This window comes from Bacillus rossius, chromosome 3 (assembly GCF_032445375.1).
Source record: "Bacillus rossius redtenbacheri isolate Brsri chromosome 3, Brsri_v3, whole genome shotgun sequence".
Classification (NCBI taxonomy): Eukaryota; Metazoa; Arthropoda; class Insecta; order Phasmatodea; family Bacillidae; genus Bacillus; species Bacillus rossius.
In genome coordinates, this window is record NC_086332.1 from 124,173,715 (window position 1) to 124,198,226 (window position 24,512).

A 24,512-nucleotide genomic window follows, 5' to 3' on the forward strand; every position below is an offset into this window, starting at 1 on the left:
ATAAAGACTATTGTCACCTTGCAGGCCTTGTGCCCATGTACCAATCTTTTATTGTACCTTGTGCCCTTTTTTATTAAATGATGGATTTTTTGGTGGGTGACTCCCTTCAGTGGGAGTCCCCTTTGTTTAAAAAAAAAAAAAAAAAACTTGAGCAGTATTATTTAGACAGCGACCTCTCTGGAGGACTGCTCCTCCTTCCTACCTGTTCGCATCACGCGAAATAATTGACTGTACAAACAACGATTGCAACGGATTGCGTTACGAGACGAAAAACAATGGTGAGCGGGCCCGATAGCCACACTTACCATCACGAAAACACACGATGAACTGACTTCCTGACGGAAGTTCGACGCGCTGCCAACCTTGGAAGCGTTGCCAACTCTGGAACCATGGTGGCCAACTGTGAAGGGGTGGCGCTGCTACTTGTGCAGCGCGGGAATTCAAATGTTCGAATGTTCAGTCTCGAATTTGTTGCACACGTAAAATCAGCAAAAGTACTTAAATACCTATGTACACTATACACACTCCAAACATTCCGCCCACCTTGAAATGACCCATTTCAACACTACTCAAGAGGCAATGGGCACAACTTCACTACAGGGCGTTTTAGACTCCCAGAGGTGGTACGCACTGTAGCGACCCTAGGCACACCATCAGATCCAGGATGAAGATGCAGGACGCGTCCCAACTTCCATTGCAGGGGAGGTACTCTATCTTCCTTTATCAACACCAATTGGTTTGGTGTGAGAGCTATCGTTTGATCTTGCCACTTCGAACGCTGCTGCAGTGTGTGCAGATATTCGCGGTGCCACCGGTGCCAAAAGTCCTGATGCAACCGCGATACTAGTTGCCAACGCTGCAGTCTGTTAAGTTGTACCTGTTCCAATTCGGGTTCAGGATGCGACACCAGCGGCTCCATGGTCAAGAAGTGTCCTGGGGTGAGAGCACGCAGATCATTGGGATCGGAACTTAATGGACAAAGTGGCCTAGAATTCAGTATGGCCTCCACTTGGACCACGACCATGTAGAGTTCCTTTAAAGCTGAGAATCTGTTCACCAATGACCCGATTTAAATGTGACTTGAACGCCTTAACTGCAGCCTCCCACAAGCCTCCGAAATGAGGAGCGGCTGGAGGGTTGAAGTGCCACCTCACTCCAAAGGGAGCCAAACAATCCACTATGGTCTGCTGATGCGATGAGGATAACAACATGCGTTGCAGTTCTGTCAGCTGGTTGTGGGCTCCAACAAAGTTCGTCCCGCAATCGCTATAGAGGTCAGAGGATCTCCCTCAGTGGGCGATGAAACGTTTGTATGCAGCAAGGAACACCTCAGTCGACAGGTCAGACGCCAATTCCACATGAACCGCCTTAGTGGTACAACATACAAATATACACAGATAGGCCTTTAACAGAGTGACCTTGCGCACACGAGCCAGTTTTATGAAAAAGGGGCCAGCGTAATCCACGCCGGCCTTCGAAAATGGTTTCACTTGCTGAACTCTCATGGCCGGGAGACTTCCCATGAGGGGTGTGAAAGTGGGTGGCTGTGCCTTGAAACACTTCAAGCAGCGGTGAACACAGCTGGTGATTGCCTGCTTATCTGAGAGAATCCAAAATTTCTCTCTAAGAATACTTTGAAGTGCTTGTATCCTGGGATGTTGATTGACGTTGTGATAGTGTTGTATAATCCTGCTCGTCAAGGGGTTTGATTTAGGAAGCAAGGCCGGGTGTTTGTGTTGAAACGGGAGCTTCGACTGGTCAAGCCTGCCACCCACCCTAAGAAACCCATCAGAGTCGAGGAAAGGATGAAGTTTCCGTATCTGTGGTGAGGTTCGCTTATTCTTTCTCAAAGAGGCCAGGTCATCTTTGAACACCATCGACTGAACTCGAAGTATCCAGAAATTTAAGGCAGTCTCCAACTCACGAGGACACGGGGTCCCTGATTCACGAGCACTTTGTGAGTGACGACAATTAGCAACAAAACGAAGAATATAGGCAGTCACTCTCAGTAACTTCATTAGACTGCTGAAACGTTCGACCAGTGACTCAATGTCTTCAGTATACAGAATAGTTGCCAATGCCAACGACTTCTTCTCCTGTTGGACCAAATCGGAAATGTCACTACACGAAGCACTTGCAGGCCATTCATCTGCAGGTAACGTCAACCATGCAGGGCCTGTCCACCAAAGGTGGTGGTCAAGTATCTGGGCAGGTAACAATCCACGTGAGCCACAGTCAGCAGGGTTGTGTTCTGAACGCACGTGCCTCCACCAACTTGAAGGGGTCAGGTCCTGAATCTCACTAACCCTATTTGCCACAAATGTTTTTAACTCATGAGATGAAGAGTGGATCCACGCTAGGGCTACTTGTGAATCAGTCCAGGCAACAATGGAGGTGAATTCAAGTTCCATTCCATGCACATTTATCATGTGACGAAGCAACCGAGACAAGAGAAGAGCTCCACACAACTCCAACCGAGGTAGAGACTGGGCCTTGACAGGGGCTACTTTAGATTTGCCAGCGAGCAGGTGTACCGTGATTGTCCCATCAACATCAACCACACGAAGGTAGACACTTGCTGCGTAACCCAATTCTGAACTGTCTGAAAATCCATGAAGTTGATAGGAACAGCCCTGTTTTCCCCTGACAAGGCGAGAGATGTTGAGTGCAGACAGAAGAGGGAGCTGGCTGTTGAACTTGTTCCAGCTGTCTAATATGTTTGGTGGTGGTTTTGCATCCCAGTCGAGATTTTGAACCCAAAGGACTTGAATGAGACATTTTGCAAACATGCTGATAGGTGTCAACCAACCGAGAGGATCGAAAATCCTTGCCACATTCGATAAAATTGTCCTTTTTGTCGCAGGGCAGGCGCTGGCTCGGACCTTGTATGAATATGTGTCGGAGGTGGGGTTCCACTGTAGTCCCAGTACCTTGATTACAGTGCAGCTGTCCTGATACAAGGCTAACGGTTGGAGGGTTTCAATATCCTCAGCAGGAAGCCAATTAAGGAGTGTCGGATGGTTGCTCATGAATTTTCGGAGTTGAAATCCCCCTTTCGCTAAAAGCTTGATGAGCTCTTGCTGCATGGCCACGGCAGAGTCCACAGACGGCGCACCCGTAACAACATCGTCCACATACACATCCGACAACAACACTCGAGAGGCAGTGGGAAATTGTTCTCTCTCATCTTCAGCCAGCTGCTTAAGAGTGCGGAGTGCCAAGAATGGGGCTGAAGACACTCCATAGGTCACAGTTTTCAGCCTGTAGTCCTGGACTGGAGCTGCGTCACTAGAGCGCCACACAATACGTTGATAATCCTGATGATGACGATGGACATGGATCTGGCGATACATTTGTTTTACGTCTGCCGTGAAAACTACAACATGTAAACGAAAGCTCAATAGTAGATTAAAAATATCTTGCTGCAATTTTGGCCCTGTTAACAAAGTATCATTAAGCGACACACCTGTGGAACTCTTGGCTGATGCATCAAAAACAACGCGCACCTTTGTAGTGGAGCTGTCTGGTTTCACGACAGCGTGGTGAGGTATATAGAAGGCATGGGCACAGTCCATTTCTGTCTCAGCGACTCTTTCCATGTGGCCCATCGCGAGATAATCCTCCATAAACTCGGAATACTTCTGCTTGAGGGCAGGGTCCCCTTTGAGACGTCTTTCCAGGCGAAGCAAACGATTAATGGCTTGAGGTCTAGAGGACCCTAACTCTGGCTCAGGCTGACAAAACGGTAACGCAACGCTGTACCGGCCGGTCTCATGCCTTGTGTAAGACTTCACAAACAGCTCTTCACAGTGTACATCCTCGGGAGACTGATTCTTCACAAGGGGAAATTCTTCAATCTCCCAAAACCTTCTCATGACATCAGGTAATGGGGGATGAGAGGTCACCAGCGAAACACAAAGGGATGTCATGTTGGTTGAAGTCTGTTCAATTTCCACCTTCCCCATCAGGATCCAACCTAGTACAGAGTCTAGAGCCACTGGAGACCCATCAATCTTTCCACCTTTCATTAAATACGGAACCAGGTCAGCACCAATAAGTAGGTCGACTGGACCAGGAGTGTCAAAGGCAGGATCAGCAAGGTGCAAGTGTGCCACAGATTTACGAACCCTATCAGACAACTTTGTACCTGGCACGCTACTGGTTATACGAGGAAGCACAAAAACATCCAGCGCAAACTGAGACGCTAAGATGCCAACTGGTGTGATAACAACTGAAACATAGGATTTGGCCACATTGACAGGGGTGTTGGATAAGCCCTGTATGGGCAAATGCGTCCCCCTTTTTGTTAACCGCAGGTTCTGAACACACTTCTCTGAAATGAAGCTAGCTTGGCTAGCAGTGTCAAGCAGTGCCCGAACAACAAATGGTGTACCAGTGCGGTCGAGGATGTTTACCTGAGCAGTTGACAACAGGACAGTCTTAGAACAGCTCGGGGCTGCGGCGGTAACGGCAACTGTCGCAGAATTAGCTTTTGTTGACAAAGCGTTGAAGCCTTCTGGAGATGTACAGCTGCCTTCGGGAGGTTGCTGCTTAAAATGTAACAAAGTATGGTGGCGAGCTCCACAATGACGACATGCTGACGATGGACAACCTTTGGCTCGATGTGCAGGCGAAAGACAATTCAAGCACAGATCCTGTCTTTTCACAATGGTATACCTATCTTTAGGGTCACTTTGATTAAACTTACTGCATTTTACAAGAGCATGTGGGCCACCACACAGACCGCAGGTCTGTGAGGAGCTGACTAAACTATTCAGCGCTTGACCACGAGATTGCTTCCAGCCAGCGAATGGTGGAGAAGATTTTCTCATGGGCGGCTGCAGTCCTGACGACTTGCCACGCGACTGAGCAACAGCCTCCTGAGCGCGACAGTGCTTTTCCAAAAACTTTACGAAATCACTCACTGTAGGGAACTCATTAGTAAGCGACATTTCCCACTGTGTCTGAAGAAAAGAATCTAAGCGCTTGCATAGGATAGGAAGCAGGATCAAGTCCCACTGAGTCACTGGCACATCCAGTGCCGTCAGGGCAGAAATGCTCTCAGTGATGTTTGTCAACAATTGGCGTAGTGCTTTAGGTGAGTCAGAGGTAACAGCTGGTGCGTGCAAGAGTGCATCTACGTGTATTGCCACGACAAGTCGCTTATTTTCATACCGCCCTGCGAGTAGCTTCCAGGCCACATCAAAGTTGGCATTGGACATAGTCAAGGAACTGATCATCCCTAAAGGCTCTCCACTGAGGGCAGATCTCAGATAGGCTAACTTTTCTACAGGGGAAAGCTCACTATTATTGGTGATAAGTGTACTGAACAAGTTCGAAAAGTTGGGCCATTGCTGTGGACTACCATCAAAACTTGGAAGTGATATCTTCGGCAGGGCCACCCGTGGTTTGCTCACCTGAGACTGTGGTTGGCTGGAGGGCTGTACCTTTGAGTCCTCTATGCCGGCTACAATGGCCCTGATTTGGAAGTATTTATCATCGAAAGCTTCCATGCGAGAAGCGTGCTCAGCTACGTCCACATCTGTTTCGCCGATGGCTGCTTCCACCGCGACGCAGTCAACTTCGAACTGCTCCTTTATGTTTTCCAAGTCGCGCACTGTTGCAAGAAATAAGTTTCTTTGCGAGGGGTCCTCACGCACGCTTTGAGAAAGGTCAAATGCCCGCTTCAGGCGACTCTCTGCGATGCGCACGCGTATCAGCGCTGACCGTTTATCCGCCATAGTAAATAGTCACGTAGTACAATGACTCAACACATAACCTAAAACACCACCACGTGAAAAGTATGCCGGTAAATGCTACCTCGGTGACGCACGAGTAACTACAGCGGAGACAAGCTCAACGTTCAACGAAGCACAAAAGGTTAGAGAAAATTACATACCCAAGAAATTCGCCCTACACACAAAAACGTTCACCACGCGGCACACGACACGCCGAAACAACGAAAGCGACGCCGGCACAAATAGATCCGGCCCCGAGGACCAAAATGTTCGCATCACGCGAAATAATTGACTGTACAAACAACGATTGCAACGGATTGCGTTACGAGACGAAAAACAATGGTGAGCGGGCCCGATAGCCACACTTACCATCACGAAAACACACGATGAACTGACTTCCTGACGGAAGTTCGACGCGCTGCCAACCTTGGAAGCGTTGCCAACTCTGGAACCATGGTGGCCAACTGTGAAGGGGTGGCGCTGCTACTTGTGCAGCGCGGGAATTCAAATGTTCGAATGTTCAGTCTCGAATTTGTTGCACACGTAAAATCAGCAAAAGTACTTAAATACCTATGTACACTATACACACTCCAAACACTACCTCTCCCTGCTCTTGGGCAGCGACCTCTATTCGGGGACCGCTCCCGCTCTCTCCCTGCTCCTGGGCAGCGACCCCTACTTGGGGATTGCTCCCGCTCCTCTCTGCTTGGGACAAGTCAATCTGCTGCCCGCTCTACCATATATCATGAGTTACATGGTACTACATTCAAGGTTATATCCCACTACCCCCTGTCATCACATCGCAATCGTGCTATAATATTTTTCCATCTTCGTTCCGATCACTATAGTTCACCGGCACATCTTTACAATCTGGGTATTATTGATTCGGCGGGTTGTTCCTGCGGAAACCCTTATGCAGATATGCGACATATACTTCTGGAATGTCCAAATTTTGTGGACAGACAAAAAATCTATCAGGACTTGCAAAAGCTGGGATTGCCTTTCCCCTTGTCGTATCCTTCGATGTTATACCACCATCCACATGAGGTATGTCAGATCTTAATTGATTTCATTCTACGCAATCATATTCATGTATAACCCTGAAGTAGTAATAATCTGAGGTGGCCGGTTTCCGTGCCCATCCTCTTATTCCTTCATCCATGGCCTTCCGCTCCTGTGGTAGATAGGCCTCTACCAAGAAGACTAGCCTCCCTACCCGTGTTTTTCCTTACCGTAGGTCACCCACTAACGTCTCAGTTCAGCTGCTTTGAATCATGGCTGCTGGTTCACACCGTAGGCCACTCAACCAAAAAAAAAAATAAAATTCTCAGAAGACGATCAAGTGAAGTTGTTTTTCAATAATTTTTGGAAGATTGTTTGTTATATATTCATCATTTTATTGAAGTAAGGTAGCCACTCGGTGTTCAGGCGAACAATGGGAGATGTTAAAAATTTGGAACATCCAACGCTGAAGGTGCGGATTAGTAAATACGAAGACACTTTATAAATTAATTAATAATATTTGTCAACTAAATTTCTAGATATTACCCTGCGTTTTTGGCGATATGTTGGGAAAATCGAGAAGTATGCATGCGTTTAGTGGTTTGTATTTATAACTTCTTTACTGACAGTAATAGTGGCCTATTACATAGCCATGGAAGATACCTAATTTTCTGAAATAGCTTTTGTTTGTGAAAACTTTATAAGGTTGAGAATAATGTTTATATAATTATTATAAGTGTGTTTTTCATCCCCCTCTCCTTTTTGAACAATAGTGTTTGATTTATGTAATTTTTTTTGCCTTTAGTCCTAGAGCTCCACCTCACTGCCTCATGGTTCATGATGGAAGCTAATGCAGAGGGTATACCTATCTGTGTACCTGCTGATTATCTAGCAGAGTGGTGTATCTTAAAAAAAGGCAAATAAGGTTAACAAAATAATAACATTCCAAATGTATTTTTGTACACTGCAAATGTTCCTATATTTATCCTGAAGACAGCATCACAAAAATCCTACTGGTTTCTGAGACTTATTATTATTTTTTTAATTTGCATGAATATTAATGTAGGTAAGTAGGTATATTAATGCAACATTATTAAGTGCTAAGTGTGTGTATTGGTAATGTAGTTTAAAAAGAATTTGGTAATTTTCAGACTACGCTGCTTTTGAGGATGGAAAGAAAAAAATTGGAAAACATGGTTTTCACACACTACACAAGTCAAATTTATCCTGAAGGGATGATTTCTTAATTACTACTAGTTTGTAAAAAATAATAGTTTATTATACTTTACTATTTACTGTTTACTATAGGCCTACCAGCATTGGATGTCACGGCTTAGGAAAATTAACAGTAAATAAAAATAAAAAAAAAACGTTTTTTTCAAGTACTAGAGACGTCACTAAATTTACCTTGAACATGTGGTTTTTTAATTCCTACTGGTTCATGAAAATTAACAATTTAAAGCTTACATTACAATACCTGTGTTTTCACACTGCCATCACCATTCATTGTTTACCTGCGATTGTGTATCTCTTTGTTTAGCACAACTGTAGCCAACTATGGAGATTCAAAAATATGTTTTCTTCCATTTCATTTATATTGATTTTTATTCCTTGATCCTGAAGGCTTGATCCTGATGGTATGACCCTGTTGGCTTGATCGTGTGGTACATGATGCTTAATGTGTTAATTCAGTATGTCGGAAGATCCTGTAAATAAAAATAATTGTGTCATGTAATGATTAATTATGATGGTAAGTTGAATAAAGGTAAGATTTTGTTTTTTTCTTTTCAACCTATTATCATAATTCTTTCTTATTTCACAATTTCTTTTATGTGCTGGATATTCCGACATTCCGACTGAACTAAAACAGCAAGCCTCATGTACCACAGGATCAATCCAACAGGATCATGCCATCAGGATCAAGCCTTCAGGATCCAGGAATAAACTTGTATACATGAAACACTAGCCATATCAAACACAGAATATGCACTGGCTGTAATTAAAGAATTTCCTGGAAAGACTGCAAAATTCCATGTGTTAGCTACTTCAGTGCTCAGCAAATGTATTCCTGCAGAAAATGAAAAGGTTAACAATTCAATTCAAATTTTAGGCTACCATTAGACTCGTTCGTTACAACGTGACTCAAAATAGTACGTACTTTAAATGGAATGTAATAAAACAAACATTTCATAATACAATTACTTATTGTAATAAAACCACCAATATGAAATACTAGCATTAAAAATTCCTTACAACTGCAATACTGTCATTATTTAATCAAATTTCATTATTACAACTACACCTACTTTAATTAAAGTTCTCCCTAAAAAAAAAAACCCCACACGGGTAAACATAAACAATGAATTTTGGCGACCGTGAATACGCGGGTATTGTAATGTAAGCTGTAAACTGTTATTTTTTCACAAACCAGTAGGAATTAAGAAACGTTCTTTGCAGATTTAGTTCAGGAATGTTTCTAGTATATGAAAAACATACATACCTATTTATAGCGTGTAAAAGCACAGGTATAGTAATAAAAGATAAAATTTTTAATTTCTCAACAAACTAGTAGGAATTACCAAACAATCCGTAGGGAGTTAATTTAGGGACACGTGTAGTGTGTGAAAACCATGATTTCCAATTTTTTTCTTTCTGTTCTAAAAAGCAAAGACGTCCGATAATACCATAACAATATACAGCTTACATTACAATACCTATGTATTCACACAATTGCTGACATCCAATGTTCACCCGCATGATGTTTTTTTTTTTTTTTTTTTTTGATAATTTTAGTCAGTGTAGGTGTTGTAATGAATTTTGTTTTAATGACTGTATTGCAATTGTAAGGAATTTTTAATGTTTATATTTTATATTTGTTATTTTTTTACTAAATGTTTGTTTTGGTACATTGCACTTAAAGTAGGGCCTACGTACTATTTTGAGTCACGTAACGAACGAGTCTAATGGGAGCCAAAAAATGTGAATTGAATTACATATTAACATCGTTCATTTTTTGTGAGGAATACGTGATGTGCAATGAAGTAGCTGACACATTGAATTTTGCAGTCTTTTCAAAGAATTCTTTGATTATAACCGTCGTATATTCTGTGTTCGTTACGGCTGGTGTTTCATGTATCCAAGTTTATCCCTGGATCCTGAAGGCATGATCCTGTTGGATTGATCCTGTGGTACATGTCGCTTGCTTTTAGTTCAGTGATTTGAAAGATTCTGGTGACATTATCCTATTGACTTGATCCTGTGTTACAAGATTGTTGTTTTAGTTCAGTAATTCAAAAGATCCTAATGGCATGATCCTGCTGGGTTGTTCCTGTGGTTCATGATGCTTGCTGTTTTAGTTCAGTATGTCGGAAGATCCTGCACATAAAAGAAATTGAAAAATAAGAAAGAATTATGATTGTAGTTTGAAAAAAAATCCTTTTTATTCAACTTATGATCATAATTATATATGACAATATTTTTTTTATGTACAGGATCATCCAATGTACTAAATTAAAACAGCAAGCATTATGTACCACATAATCAAGTCATCAGGATCTTTCGATGTACTGAATTAAAACAGCAAGCATCATGTACAACAGGATCCAGCCCACAGGATTATGCAATTAGGACCTTACGACATACTAAATTTTAACAGCAAGCTTCATGTACCACAGGATCAACCCAACATGATCATGCCATCAGGATCAAGCCTTCAGGATTTAGGGATAAATGTCTTTATATGAAATGTAATAATTAGCGTAGTTTTGAATCATCATAGTTGGCTACAGTTGTGCTGAAACAAAGAGATACACAATCGCGGGTAAACAATGTTTGGCGATGGTAGTGTGAAATCACAGGTATTGTAATGTAAGCTTTAAACTATTTTTTTTTCATGAACTAGTAGGAATTACGAAACTTAGTTTTCAGGGTGAATTTAGGGATGTCTAATACTTGAAAAACATTTAGTAGTTTTTATTTACTTTTCATTCTATGAAGCTGCGATGTACGATGCTGGTATGCTAACGTATTTATAAACTGTTTTTTTTTTTTACAAACTAGTAGTAACTAAGAAACCATCCCTTCAGGGTAAATTTAGGGATGTGTGTAGTGTGTGAAAACCATGTTTTCCAATCTTTTTTTTCTTTTTGCTCTAAAAAGCCACGACGTTCATTAATTAATTTGGAAACTGTTTATAGATAAATTGTTATAATGCCATTATAGAATTACCGCAATGTTAACTATGTGTGTGTATTTTTTGGTACAAATACTATAAAGAGTGGTATTTTATTAAAAATGAAAATTGTCAATATTAATGGTAGTTGTTTGTAATTGTTAAGAAAATTTAATTTATAAATTTAGTAAAAGTTTTATATCCAGTATTCAAGTTAACTCCTTGATCCTGATGGCATGATCCTGAATACATTAATCATGTGGTACATGATGCTTGTTGTTTTAATTTAGTACATAAAAATATTCTGGATATAACAAAAACTTGACATAACTATGAATTATTATCATAATATAGTTGATAGAAAAATATGTAAAAGACCTGTGTCATAATTGGTTTGGATTGTGGTATTTAAGTTTTGGTCATGCCGAGGATCTTTCAGAGTACTAAATTAAAACAGCGAGCATCAAACCTACTAGAAGAAATATATTCAGGTTCATGTCATCAGAATCAAGGGATAAACTATGTTACATGCTATGGAATAATTATCTTAATTCTCTGCTGTAATTACATTTAGTAGCTGTGACCTAAAAATTTGTATGTGTTCATACAGGATTCGTCAGATTTGTTCCATTATATTTTCTGTAGTTTGAATGGCTGGTGTATTGGGGAGCGCATCTGAGGTTGTGAATTGGCTATTCGGCGGGTGTTCTTTAAATGTTTTATATTTTGTGTGTTTATTGGCTTCATGGATTTTATTGATTAAATATTTATTAGATCATGGAATTTTGTCTTGTGAGGTTAATTGTGACAAATGTGGGACTTTTATTGAGTTGGCTGAGGAATTCATGTTCCATTGAAAGTATTCAGATGAATGCGGATGTCTCAATCATTTTCTCTTCATGGCAAAGAAGATATATACAGGGTATCTACCGACCCTGGAAAACCTGGAAAAATCAGGGAATATTGTAATCAGGGAAAAATCAGGGAATTATTTTAAAAATCAGGGAATTTTTGTTTGGTAGGTTGTAGTTGGCAATACGTTTTTTGTTTATTGATCAGCTTGCATTGACGTAGCATCAAGTATATCCCCTCTCATTTTTATTTTTGAATGGCAAATAACGAACAGTTCCCATGTCCATTTTCTTTTATTTACCATCGGATTCGGAAGTGGCGTTAAATCACGTGATACAAACTGGTTCAAGCTGGTCTGTTATCCTGCTGACGTGACGTGCTGCAGCATGTGCTTCCCACATTTGGATTATACCGACAGGTGCATTTCATTTTAAGTATCTATGGATGCCCTCAACGTAAACTGGGCATTTTCGTTAGCTTTGAAAATACATATCACAGACACTTTTGGTGAAGATTTGCCATCATTGCTAGAAATTGGTAGCTGTGGGCTTCATATGGTCCATGGTGCTTTCAAAACTGGAATTTCTGCTACACAATGGGACGTTGTTAGTTTTTTGAGGCACAGTTACTTTTTGTTTAAGCATGTACCTGCAAGGAGGACAGATTACATTAGAATAACTGGATCAGAGCTTTTTCCCAAGAAATTTTGTGCAATCAGATGGAATACTGCATTTGCTGAGCATGCCATGAAAACGTTACCCCACCTAAATAAATTTGTTAGTGAAGTTTCTATTTCATCTGTCTCTTTCAATGTAATGAAAAGTGCTCTTGAAGATAATCTTCTAGAAGTAAAATTGACATTCTTCCACTCTTTGGCATCAGAGCTGGAATTGTTTCTTACAATGTTCGAAAGTGAAGCACCCATGGCATCTTTTCTCTATGATTCACTGGTAGACATTTTATTAGCTTTGGTAGGAAAGTTTTTGAAACTAGAGGTACTGAAGAGCTTTAGGTAGAAACGCAATGTATCTCGATTAGCTGTTGATAATCAGGAAAATCTATTGACTGCTAACAATATCAAGTTGGGTTATGCAGTACGCTATGACATTAAGAAAGAGAAAGCACCAGAAAAGTCTGTCCTGTTACTGAAAAATGATGTTAGGACTTGTCCAAAGGTTATGGTAAAAAAACTTCAAGACAAAAGTCCCCTGAAGTACAAACTTACCAAGGGAATTTCCTGCTTATGTCTGTCTGTGGCTTTAAATTCGGGTGTGAGGAAACAGCGTGTGAAGTGCAGTTTAGAATGTTGTCTTCAAGACAGGTGGCTATCAGGACAAGAAGCTGATAACATTGAGCAATTATATGAGTTGGTATGTTCCTCGCAAGATTCTGAAGCACTGTTCTCGTCTTTTTCTTGATCACTTGTGGATGCTCATTCTTAAGGCACATACAGTAGCTGCCAAAACAGACCTTCTAAAGTTTGTGAGGATGATGTTGGTACTTTCCCATGGAAATGCATAATTGGAAAGAGGATTTTCAGTGAATTCTAATCTGCTAACTGAAAACTTGCAGGAAGAAACACTGATTGCACAAAGACAAGTGTACGACTTTGTTCAACGTTCTGGAGGTGTAGAGCATGTTGATATCACCAAGTCCATGTTACGGTATGTAAGAAATGCTAGTTGTAGGCGTAAGGAAGCCCTGCAAACAAAACAAAAAGAAAAGGAAGCTACAGACAAGAAGAAGGCAGAAAAAAGAAGAGTTGAGAGGAGATCAAGGCATTGCAGTTGAAGAAGGCTTGAGTGTTGGATTTGGCTCATTCTGAAGCAAGTGCAATAGACACAAAAGTTGATTCACTGCAAAATTGATGGGAGCTTTTTTTTACTAATGTTTTTGCAAAAGTAAGTATGTGAAATATTTGTAGCAGCATGTTTTATTTGTCATCAAATGAGTCACTTTGGCCTCGTCTGGAAGAAGGTAATTTTTTTACAAATTTAAGTGAGTTGAAATTCTTTGATACCCGTCAATGTACTGCTATGCAGTTTTTTCAGTTTCGTGGAATGTCATAATTGTGTTACAGAAAACCTGGAAAATTCCATTTTATACCTGGAAAACCTGGAAAAATCAGGGAATTTCATTTACTAGATCTGGTAGACACTCTGTATATACTATATTCCTACCTAGGTGACATTTCTTTCTTTTTTTAAGTTTCATTACTATGTTGTTAACCTTTTTAATAGTTGCCTGTGTGCTTTAAATAGCGTAGCTGAGACTGTTTTCCACAAGAGATAGGTCTTATTGTTGTTGCCCCCTACTGTTTACTTGGTAGTAGCTGCAACTTGATCCTGTGGTTTTCCTGAGTAGTAGCATAAGTAAACCTTTCTGTCTAGCAGGTAATAAGGTAATGCAAATAAGTATAGCTTTTCTGTATTATCGAATATATTAGAAAAATTCTTAAATTCATTTTTATTGCCTCTTTTTAATGTGTAAATATGGATATGTGTGGTCTTCCCGTTACCTTTGACCATAGGCAAGAAATAGTCTTTATAAATAGGTAACTTACATATTAACAAATGTGGCTGCGTTTAGCGTTCCAAGCAGAAGTGGCCACAACGTGCCTTGCACCAAATAAGGTGCTTTTTCTAAATATATATATATATATATTTAATATCACATTAAGCAAACGGTACCAAAGGCACATTGTGATATATAGTATGAAATACTAATGTACCTTTTCAATGTTTCCAAGCTCAAAGATAAATATAGTTAAAAAAGAAAGTTAAATAGAAAGTTTGATATGTCTACGGATGTGACAGCCTTGTCCACAGATGTGACAGCCTTGCCCATGGATATGAGAGTCCTGTTTACGTGACAATCTCTTAAGTAACAAAGATTTTATGAACAGGCTAGCTTGGGTTATTTTAAAATATACGGTTAATGTTTACTGTCAGAATAAGTAGAGAATCTTTATTAAATTAAAATAAAATATGTGAAACCTAAGTTCAGTGTGAATAAACATAATCTAAAATTGCAATAATATGCCCAGCTATTCATAAACCAAATAAAAAAACTATACACAAGTAAGATATTAATTTTTTACATAATTTTAATGTGCCCACTGAAGTAACATAATATAATAATATGACAAGACTCTTAAGAGAGAGAAGATTTAATGAACCGAGCTAGCTTATAACGGTTCGTTACATACAAAAATAAACAGATGTTTTCACAATATAATGCACAGACGAATCCAAACACTTCCAAAAGAGGTTGCTCACTCATTCCACATACATCTGCCCATCGAAAAATGCTCGTAGTTCGTGTGATGAGAATTAACGAACATATAGAGTCCTTTAGTAATGTTTTAATGCAAGTACACAAAGTCAGTGCGGCCTCAAACGTGGCCGCACCCAGTGAAAACGAATTTCGCCACGAGCCAAAACGCCGACGAAGGTGGTCACAATTTCTAATTTGTTATTGTCCGAATAAAAAAAAAAGTTAGGTTAACTTAATACTCGGCATGGCTCTGACCACCAACGTTAAATTATCTATTAGCAAATTACTTCATAATTTGGCGAGAATACACTGAACGCGACCTACTGGTGCAGCGACCGACGGACGACTGGTGAACTCTTGCCACACTCTCCTCAACGCAGGGAGGAGAAGTCACATGACCTCACCGACCAATCACACGCACGCTTCATTCACTCTACAAATCACAAGCCAATCACAGAACAAATTACAATACATGAAAAAACCCTGTACACACATAACTCGGGGCTTCCCTTGATCTGTCTCTTTTCAATTTCACATCGAAATCGGGGACTCCCATTCTCGTTCTCTCTCCCACACCGTGAGACAGCAGTTATCACTCAGTTCACACGCAGTGGGGGAATTCCCGTCTTTATCTATCTCTGAGGGGAATTACTGTTTCTTTCTCACTTACACTTACAGGCCTCTTATGCCTCTCTTTCTAACCATCACACCAGACACAGTTCCTTGTTCTAGAATCATTCCACACGTTAATGAACATTACAAACAGCAATTATAATACAAATTACTTTACAAAATGAAACTCATTTAGAAAAACTTGAAAAAGTAGGCCAAACCAAGCAAAAATCTTGTACAGCGACTTATAAGTGAATAATTACATAAAAAATACTGATGACTTGAAATGTCTGTTAAAATACCAGGTACATTCTTAAAACACTCAGCAAGTGAAATAAAAACCCTTACACATAAAAACGGTAAAATATCATTAGAAAGACTTTTTAAGAAATATTTACATGCACAAAAAATAGTTTAAAAGAAAAATATATAGCTAGGAGGGCAGGAGTCTTGGAACGTTACATTACCCCCCCCCCCCCCCCCAACTTTTCAATTAAATTAACCCTACATTTAATTGAAAAGTTACCAAAGTGAAAAACTAACCTGTACAAAATAAATATAAAAACATCCTGAGAAATAAATGCATCCAGTTGTTACTACCCTTGTTTATATAGAAATTCAAAAAACTTAGTTAAAAATTGCAAAAACATCAATTCTTTGTTAAAAACCCAAAAATTCGAAAACATATCTCTTACTACAAAGTGTCAACAACTCTTAACAAATGGTTATCTCCCTCTCATCAGTGAAAAATATAAATCACTTTGAAACTGGTTTCTCTATAAGCTTCAAGCAGACACCCCCTGGTCAATGAAGAATCTTCAATAACAACAAAAAACTCTGAACAACTTACTTTCACAGCCGTGGTAACCTCAATACCAGCTGCAATAAATTCCAGGAATTACGTCTCCATGACTACCTCAACGACGATGACAAATCTTAAAGTCCAGGAATTACGTCTCCATGACCACCTTAACGACGACAAATATAGAAACTTCCTTCAAAAATTACACTTTGGCATCAACCTCAACGATGACAACAAATAACCTCAAAACAATTTATATCCTTTAAAACCCATTAAAAACTGCTGTTACTGCAATTCTCTGCTGCTCATGGCAAACTCCCGAATCTCATGGAACAACCACTCTGACCCACAAATCAGCCAATATCTCCACTCTTCATATCTGCACTAACAAAAACTTGACAACACTATCACTTCAAAACTGTTGACACATAATTTTCCTTAATTCCAGCAAAAAAAACCTCTAAAATTCTAAATGCCTTCACAATATCTCTATCCTAACTTCAACCACTGGATAACACTTAATTCAAATTAAGAACTAGTCTGCTCAACATTGATAACCCATGAACTATAATTTCTAAATAGATGCATCACTTCCTAAGACACAGTAATTCACATAGTAAACTCTCAACACATACAACTCTAAAAAACATTAAATTAAGTATGTGAAACATTAAAAACTTTTTTATAACCCACTACCTTATCACTCATCATATTCAAATTTTCTTATTAAAATGTTACACAACCTTATAATATTTACACCAAAATACACCCAAACTTAATTCTGTATCAACACACTGCATTTCCATTTGTTGACATTATTCACTTACATTTCTTAGTATCATTAACCATAATATAAAAATTACACAAAAACATCATTATCATCACATAACAAATACACACAGTTCCTTCCAACTCTCTTCTCCTTCATTCCTAGCTCCTGAGCTAGCCGAAAGGTAAGGGGCACCCAACTACAACCCTTTTAGCTGCTAGTCAGCTCGGCTAACCTTTTACCAAATTACACAAAAAATACACAAATTCCTACCAACTTTCTTCTCTTTCCTTCCTAACTCCCGAGCTAGCCCAACTACAACCCTTATAACGGTTCGTTACATACAAAAATAAAAAGATGTTCCGCCAATTTTAGTTTTTGTTTTATTTTTTCATAATAGAATGCACAGATGAATCCAAACACTTCCAAAAGAGGTTGCTCACTCATTCCACATACATCTGCCCGTCGAAAAATGCTTGTAGTTCGCGTGATGAGAATTAACGAAAAAATAGCATCCTTCAGTAATGTTTTATTGCAAGTACACGAAGTCAGTGCGGCCTTAAACATGACCGCACCCAGCGAAAACGAATTTCGCCCCGAGCCAAACGCTGACGAAGGTGATCACAATTTCTAATTTGGTACTGTCCGAATGAAAATAAAAAAAATTAGGTTAACTTAATAATCAGCCTGGCTCTGACCACCAACGTTAAATTATCTCTTCAATAACTTCTACATAATTTGCGAGAAGCCACCGAACGCGACCTACTTGTGCAGCGTTCGACGGACGACTGACTGAGTCTTGCCACCGTCTCCTCCACGCAGGGAGGAGAAGTCACATGACCTCACCGACCAATCACACTCACGCTTCATTCACGCTTACAGATACAAGCCAATCAGAGTACAAATTACAATACATGAAAAAACCCTGTACACACATAACTCGGGGCTTCCCTTGATCTGTCTCTTTTCAATTTCACATCAAAATCGGGGACTCCCATTCTCATTCTCTCTCCCACACCGTGAGACAGCAGTTATCACTCAGTTCCCACGCAGTGGGGGAATTCCTGTCTTTATCTATCTCTGAGGGGAATTACTGTTTCTTTCTCACTCCCACTTACAGGCCTCTCATGCCTCTCTCTCCCTACACATCACCCCAGCCCAGACACAGTCCCGTGATCTATAATTATATTGCAACACGTTAATTAAAATTAAGAACAGCAATCATAATACAAATTATTTGACAAAATTCAACTTACTGAGAAAAACCTGAAAAAGTAGGCCTAAACAGACAAAATTCTAGTACAGCGACTTCTTTGTGAATAATTACATAAAAATTACTAATGATTGAAAATGTCTGTTAAAATACAAGGTACATTCTTAAAACACATAGCAAGTTCAAATAACATCATAACGTCTGATTATACTGTTTCATAACATATACATCACTCAAAAAACATTGACTTATTACTGCTCACATATACAAAAAAGAAGTTTAAAAAAGAAATTATTTAGCTAGGAGGGCAGGGTCTTGCAACGTTACACCCTTTTAGCTGCTAGTCAGCTCGGCTAACCTATTACCAAATTACACAAAAAATACACCAAGGTTATTCCAACCTCCTCTATCATCATTCCTAGCTCCTGAGCTAGCCGAAAGGTAAGGGGCGCTCAATTACAACCCTTTTAGCTGCTAGTCAGCTCGGCTTACCTATTGACGAAATTAGAAACAAAAAATTATTCAAAGCTATACACAAATACACACAGCACTTGTCATTTCACATCTTTACATACCTCACTTAAATTTCTACAAACAACAAATTGACAATTCTACAGTCATGGCATGACAAACACTTCATTAAGATATAGTTGTATGCTTCTATTCTTCAAAAACAAATTACATGAACTAATGCCCTTCCTTAGGTTTCAAACCATATCTTCCCTTTCAGCAACAGCAGCATAAAATTAACATAGATGAGGGGTGGGAGCGACCAAGGAGAAGGGACGCACCCTTGCAAAAAAAAACATCGGACTCCATGCCGGCAAACATATTTAAAATTAACCTCCTGGCCCCTCAGCTGCCTCACAAACCACCTTACACAAAAAAACATTTACTGCTTATTTAGGGCAATACAAAAAATTCACCTAAACTCTGGCCACCATGAACACACAACTGCTTCTGCAGCTTCAAAACTCGACGACTGTTATTCATTAACGTTTAGTATTACATTTCATACCTTTAATATAGGATGTTGTCACCCTGTCATTCAATCCAAAACAAACATTTAGTATTACCAATATGTAGCATTTTCATTTAAAATCTTTAACCATTTCAAAACTATATCATTTTAAAAAAAAAAAACAACTCATAATGAATTTCAGTTAACATCTTCCCATGACACAACATTAAACAAACCAAACATTACCCAACTGCAATGAAATTCTCACACTGTAAAGCATTTCTTCACATAATATTTAGTAACTGTCCACTCAATAGAATTTATACCATTATTATTGTTTCAAAACAACAGAAAATATTCACATTAACTTTGATGTATTTATCTTCCTTCTCTTTAAAATCCTTATTATTCATCTTAAAAATTTGCTGTCATAATTATTTTGTACATTCCTACATTACACTATAACTATTCTTCAAAAAATACAACTACTCTACAAAATACAAAACATAATAAAAAAGTATACAATTCAAAAAATAAAAAATCTGAAAAATAAAAAAAAATTAAAAAAAATGCAAAATTTGCAAAAAAATTAAAAAACATCAAACACAACAAAACTAGATTTGACTCTACCCCTCCATCTAGGCAGTGGGCCAAACAAGTCTACACACACTGTTTCCAGAGGTTGCATTACCCCTGTACATTTACTACTCATTTCTTCTGTCTTTGCACATACCAAAAAACTGCTTACTATCTTGGCTACAGTTCTGTACACATGTTTCCACACAAAAAACCTCTGACCATGTTGCACAGTTTTTCTCACATGGATCAGTGCGAAAATTTTAGTTTGTAACCTATTCGGTACACACAACCCACATCTTGGTACATTACTGCTTACACTTGGAAAAAATCTCCCTTTTAACATTTCTCCGCAATCTGCATTTTTCAATTCACTGATTACTTCCTCAGCAAATGCATCCTTAAGTGTATCTGAGAACGTTTGCATTTCAATTTCTACTTCTTTCATCTGTTTACACAAAATCCTGTTCACATGTCCATTAACTCTTATTTTACAAAATGTTTTCTCTACATTATCTGAACATTCCCTGTTTACTTTATCATGAAATTACAAAAATTAACACAAATATTATTTGAATGCTCAAAACAAAAGAAAAACAATGCACACAATTAATTTAGTTCCATTTTTCGACTTGCTATTTTCGGTGATTCATCCCGCGATGTCCCGCGAAGTTTGGTCCTGAAATCCCGCAATGAGACAGGCCTGAAGTCCCACGGTGCCTTGGGTCGCTCTGTCCCTCGAAGTACCGCTTTCCGCCGTTTCTCTGGAACACTTCACTCGCTGAAACAGCCCGCCGTCTCTCGCCGCATTCGCCGCTCATCTGCGCCGAAAGTTCTGGATATACTTCGCCGTTTTCTTCTAAACTGTTCAATATTAGTCGTAAATTTTCGTTATTTCAGGTTATCGTAGTCACGAACTGTTTTAAGAATGTTTATATCTTCTCCTTCGCTGCCGAAAAGTCCGTCTTAATCTCAGGGTCGTGTCCAAATTCAAGCCGCGAGGCCGAGCGCCAAATATAATGGTTCGTTATATACAAAAATAAACAGATGTTCCGCCAATTTTAGTTTTTGTTTTATTTTTTCACAATAGAATGCACAGACAATTCCAAACACTTCCAAAAGAGGTTGCTCACTCATTCCACATACATCTGCCCGTCGAAAATGCTTGTAGTTCGCGTGATGAGAATTAACGAAAAAATAGCGTCCTTTAGTAATGTTTTAATGCAAGTACACGAAGTCAGTGCGGCCTCAAACGTGGCCGCACCTAGCGAAAACGAATTTCGCCACGAGCCAAAACGCCGACGAAGGTGGTCACAATTTCTAATTTGTTATTGTCTCAATAAAAAATAAAAAAAACTTAGGTTAACTTAATACTCGGCCTGGCTCTGACCACCAACGTTAAATTATCTATTAGCAAATTACTTCATAATTTGGCGAGAAGCCACCGAACGCGACCTACTGTTGCAGCAATCGGCAGACAACTGGTGAACTCTTGCCACACTCTCCTCCACGCAGGGAGGATAAGTTACATGACCTCACCGACCAATCACACGCACGCTTCATTCACTCTACAAATCACAAGCCAATCACAGAACAAATTACAATAGATGAAAAAACCCTGTACTTACACACATAACTCGGGGCTTCCCTTGATCTGTCTCTTTTCAATTTCACATCGAAATCGGGGACTCCCATTCTCGTTCTCTCTCCCACACCGTGAGACAGCAGTTATCACTCAGTTCCCATGCAGTGGGGGAATTCCTGGGTTTATCTATCTCTCAGTGGAATTACTGTTTCGTTCTCCCTCGCATTTACAGGCCTCTTATGCCTCTCACTTTCTAACCATCCCACCTGACACAGTCCCGTGTTCTAGAATCATTCAACACGTTAATGAACATTACAAACAGCAATCATAATACAAATTACTTTACAAAATGAAACTTATTTAGAAAAAACCTGAAAAAGTAGGCCAAAACCGGCAAAAATCTAGTACAGCGACTTATTTGTGAATAATTACGTAAAAAATACTGATAATAAAAAATGTCTGTTAAAATACAAGTTACATTCTTAAAACACATCACTCGTGCAAAAACATATATTAATATTCATAATGTCTGATTATACTGTTTCATAACATATACACCACTCAAAAAACTGCTTACATATACAAAAAAGAAGTTTAAAAGAAAATTATTTAGCTAGGAGGGCAGGGTTCTTGCAACGTTACAAGCTTACTTTTGAAAAAAATTCAAGGTTAGTGAAAGATATACTTTAAACATGAATAAACATAACCTAAAATTTCTATAATAAGTATGCCCTTTTTTCACTAACTAATTGAAGTTAACATAACACAATTAAAATTAAAATTTTTTACTCTTGTACCCATTACAGCTTATTGGAGTCACTTTTTATGTTGTGACTTGAGGCTTAGGAATTAAGTTATTCAAGATTATGGCAATTTGGTCGATCTAAACATATGTACTGTCCTCTGTTGTTCAAAAGGGGTTGCTGTAATTTATGAACAATATCACTACTCGATAAAACATAAGTAGTCTTCATTGTGTGGAAAAGAAAACGTATTACCTTTACATTTTTTTTAGATACTTTACAGTGTACTCTCCACAACTGTCGTATCAGACATTATAATAACAATGTCATGTTTTACATTTTTCTTTCCAGCTAATTTTACAAAAACAAAGTCATTTGTTGAATATTCCAACTTTTTCCATCTGGAGTGTTACTTTTCTCTTCTGGAGTTATTTCCTCATCATCACTGTAGACATCATACCATGATATCTTTTTGTCTGCAGAGTTCTAGTTTTCTGATTTAGAGCTAAGGAAGTATCATCCAATATGGTGCAGCAGTGTATTAAAACAGCCTCAAAAACACAATACAGTAACAGAATGCAGGAAAAAATAGATACAAAAGAGAAAAAAACAGACTGATATAGGGAGAAAGAAAAGAACTAAAGATTTCAAGTGCCATAGTTTCATTATCATACTATTATGAGATATGTTAAACATTGGTAAAGAGATAAAGAATAATCAAAAAAAGGATACGCTTTGAAGGATTAATTTTAATTTGCCCAAGGGTGTAATGAACGCAGACAACACCTGCAGGACACTCGGTGCAACTCAATCTCATGATCTGGATCTCTTGTTCGTTCTTTTTGTCCCAGTTACTTCATGAATCTTGAGAGTTCCTTTGAATTGGGGCACAGTTTTTGGTAGATATTTGACATTATCTGCAATTGCATTACTGTTGATCTGGAAAATCTTAATTCCTTTACATTTTTCCTGTAGTTCATTGACAATAACTGTAACATTAGGTATGTCTTTTCCGTGTCCAACTAAAGTGTCTGCCATTCTTTTAGTACAACCACCAATACCATTGGGTCCCCTTTTCCATGAGCCTGTTCTGTATAGTGCCAGTGAAGGCTGCTAGCATCAAGCATTTTTGGCAAAAAGGATGCTGCCAAAAAAAAACTGTTTTTCTATTCCGGTACTGCGTGCACTGCCCATCCCACTTAAAAAGTGCGCTTTCTTAATGTTTGGTACAATGTTTTTTATTTCATTCATCACTGGCACCAAGTGTGTACAAATCGCTATGGGGTCATGACACAAGCTATCTGATAAGGTACAAAATGACTGGCATTTTACTGCATCGTCAAATTCGGACCTATAGTACACCACAGATGTATGTAGTGCAATTTGATTTCTTGAGCCACCGAAGTGTACTGACTGCACTTCCTCCAAATATTTACACAAATAATTTTCTGAGAAATAGCAATGTAAGAAAATTTCGTCAACTGCCAGATCACTTTTAATTTTCGTGGTTGTGTTATACTGATGCCTGATATTGCATACATGCTGCATACATTTTGGAATCAATTCCAAAAACTTTAAAACTAATTCTCTCTTTGAGCAACAAACTTCGTCCTTTAGAGTTTTTTGAAATAACTTAGTTGAGCCTTTTACTTCAACTTTCACCTTTCTTGCTGTCCACTGCAAGTACTTGATTTCACTATCTTAAAAACTCATTATTTCAATGGTCTTTGAGGCACACTGTGCACAAGTTTTCTATAAACACTTCTCTTGCAGTTTGCCATCACAGGTGAGGTTTTGTACAACTTCATTACAATTTCTTTCTTGTATTATTCCTGCACTATTCAACTTGCTCACAAGAAATGAAAAATTAGCATGAAGCCTACACAAACACGTGTATCTGGCTTTGTAATCGGGTCTCAAAATGGTCGAAATTTGCAAAAAGCACTATCTTTGTGCTGTGGAAATTCAGAAATGAAGTCCTTGTGAATGTTTTTCATAGTATTATTTAACAGACACTTTCGTTTTTCTTCTTGTAAGAGTTTCTTTTTTGCTAGCGCACAACCTGCTATTCTTGTCCATTTCAAGAAAATTTCTTATAGTATTCCTACGTACAGTAGCACGTTTGTAGGATTTGTTACCTACTGTCTGATCAGAGGTGACCAACATTTTGTGAGAAGTGAGGGAACTAACTCGGTTCAATAGTTTATATTTT

At 38.8% G+C, this 24,512-nt stretch overlaps 1 protein-coding gene across 1 annotated transcript in view; it reads left to right on the forward strand.

Moving 5' to 3' along the window:
* The first annotated feature begins 7,065 nt into the window (after positions 1-7,065).
* The window catches only part of LOC134531224 (E3 ubiquitin-protein transferase MAEA), a 136,375-nt gene continuing 118,928 nt past the window's right edge, over positions 7,066-24,512 (forward strand). The window contains exon 1 of the mRNA XM_063366896.1: positions 7,066-7,212. Coding sequence (XP_063222966.1) covers positions 7,174-7,212 — 39 coding nt within the window. The 5' untranslated portion in view covers positions 7,066-7,173. The remainder of the gene's footprint in view (positions 7,213-24,512) is intronic.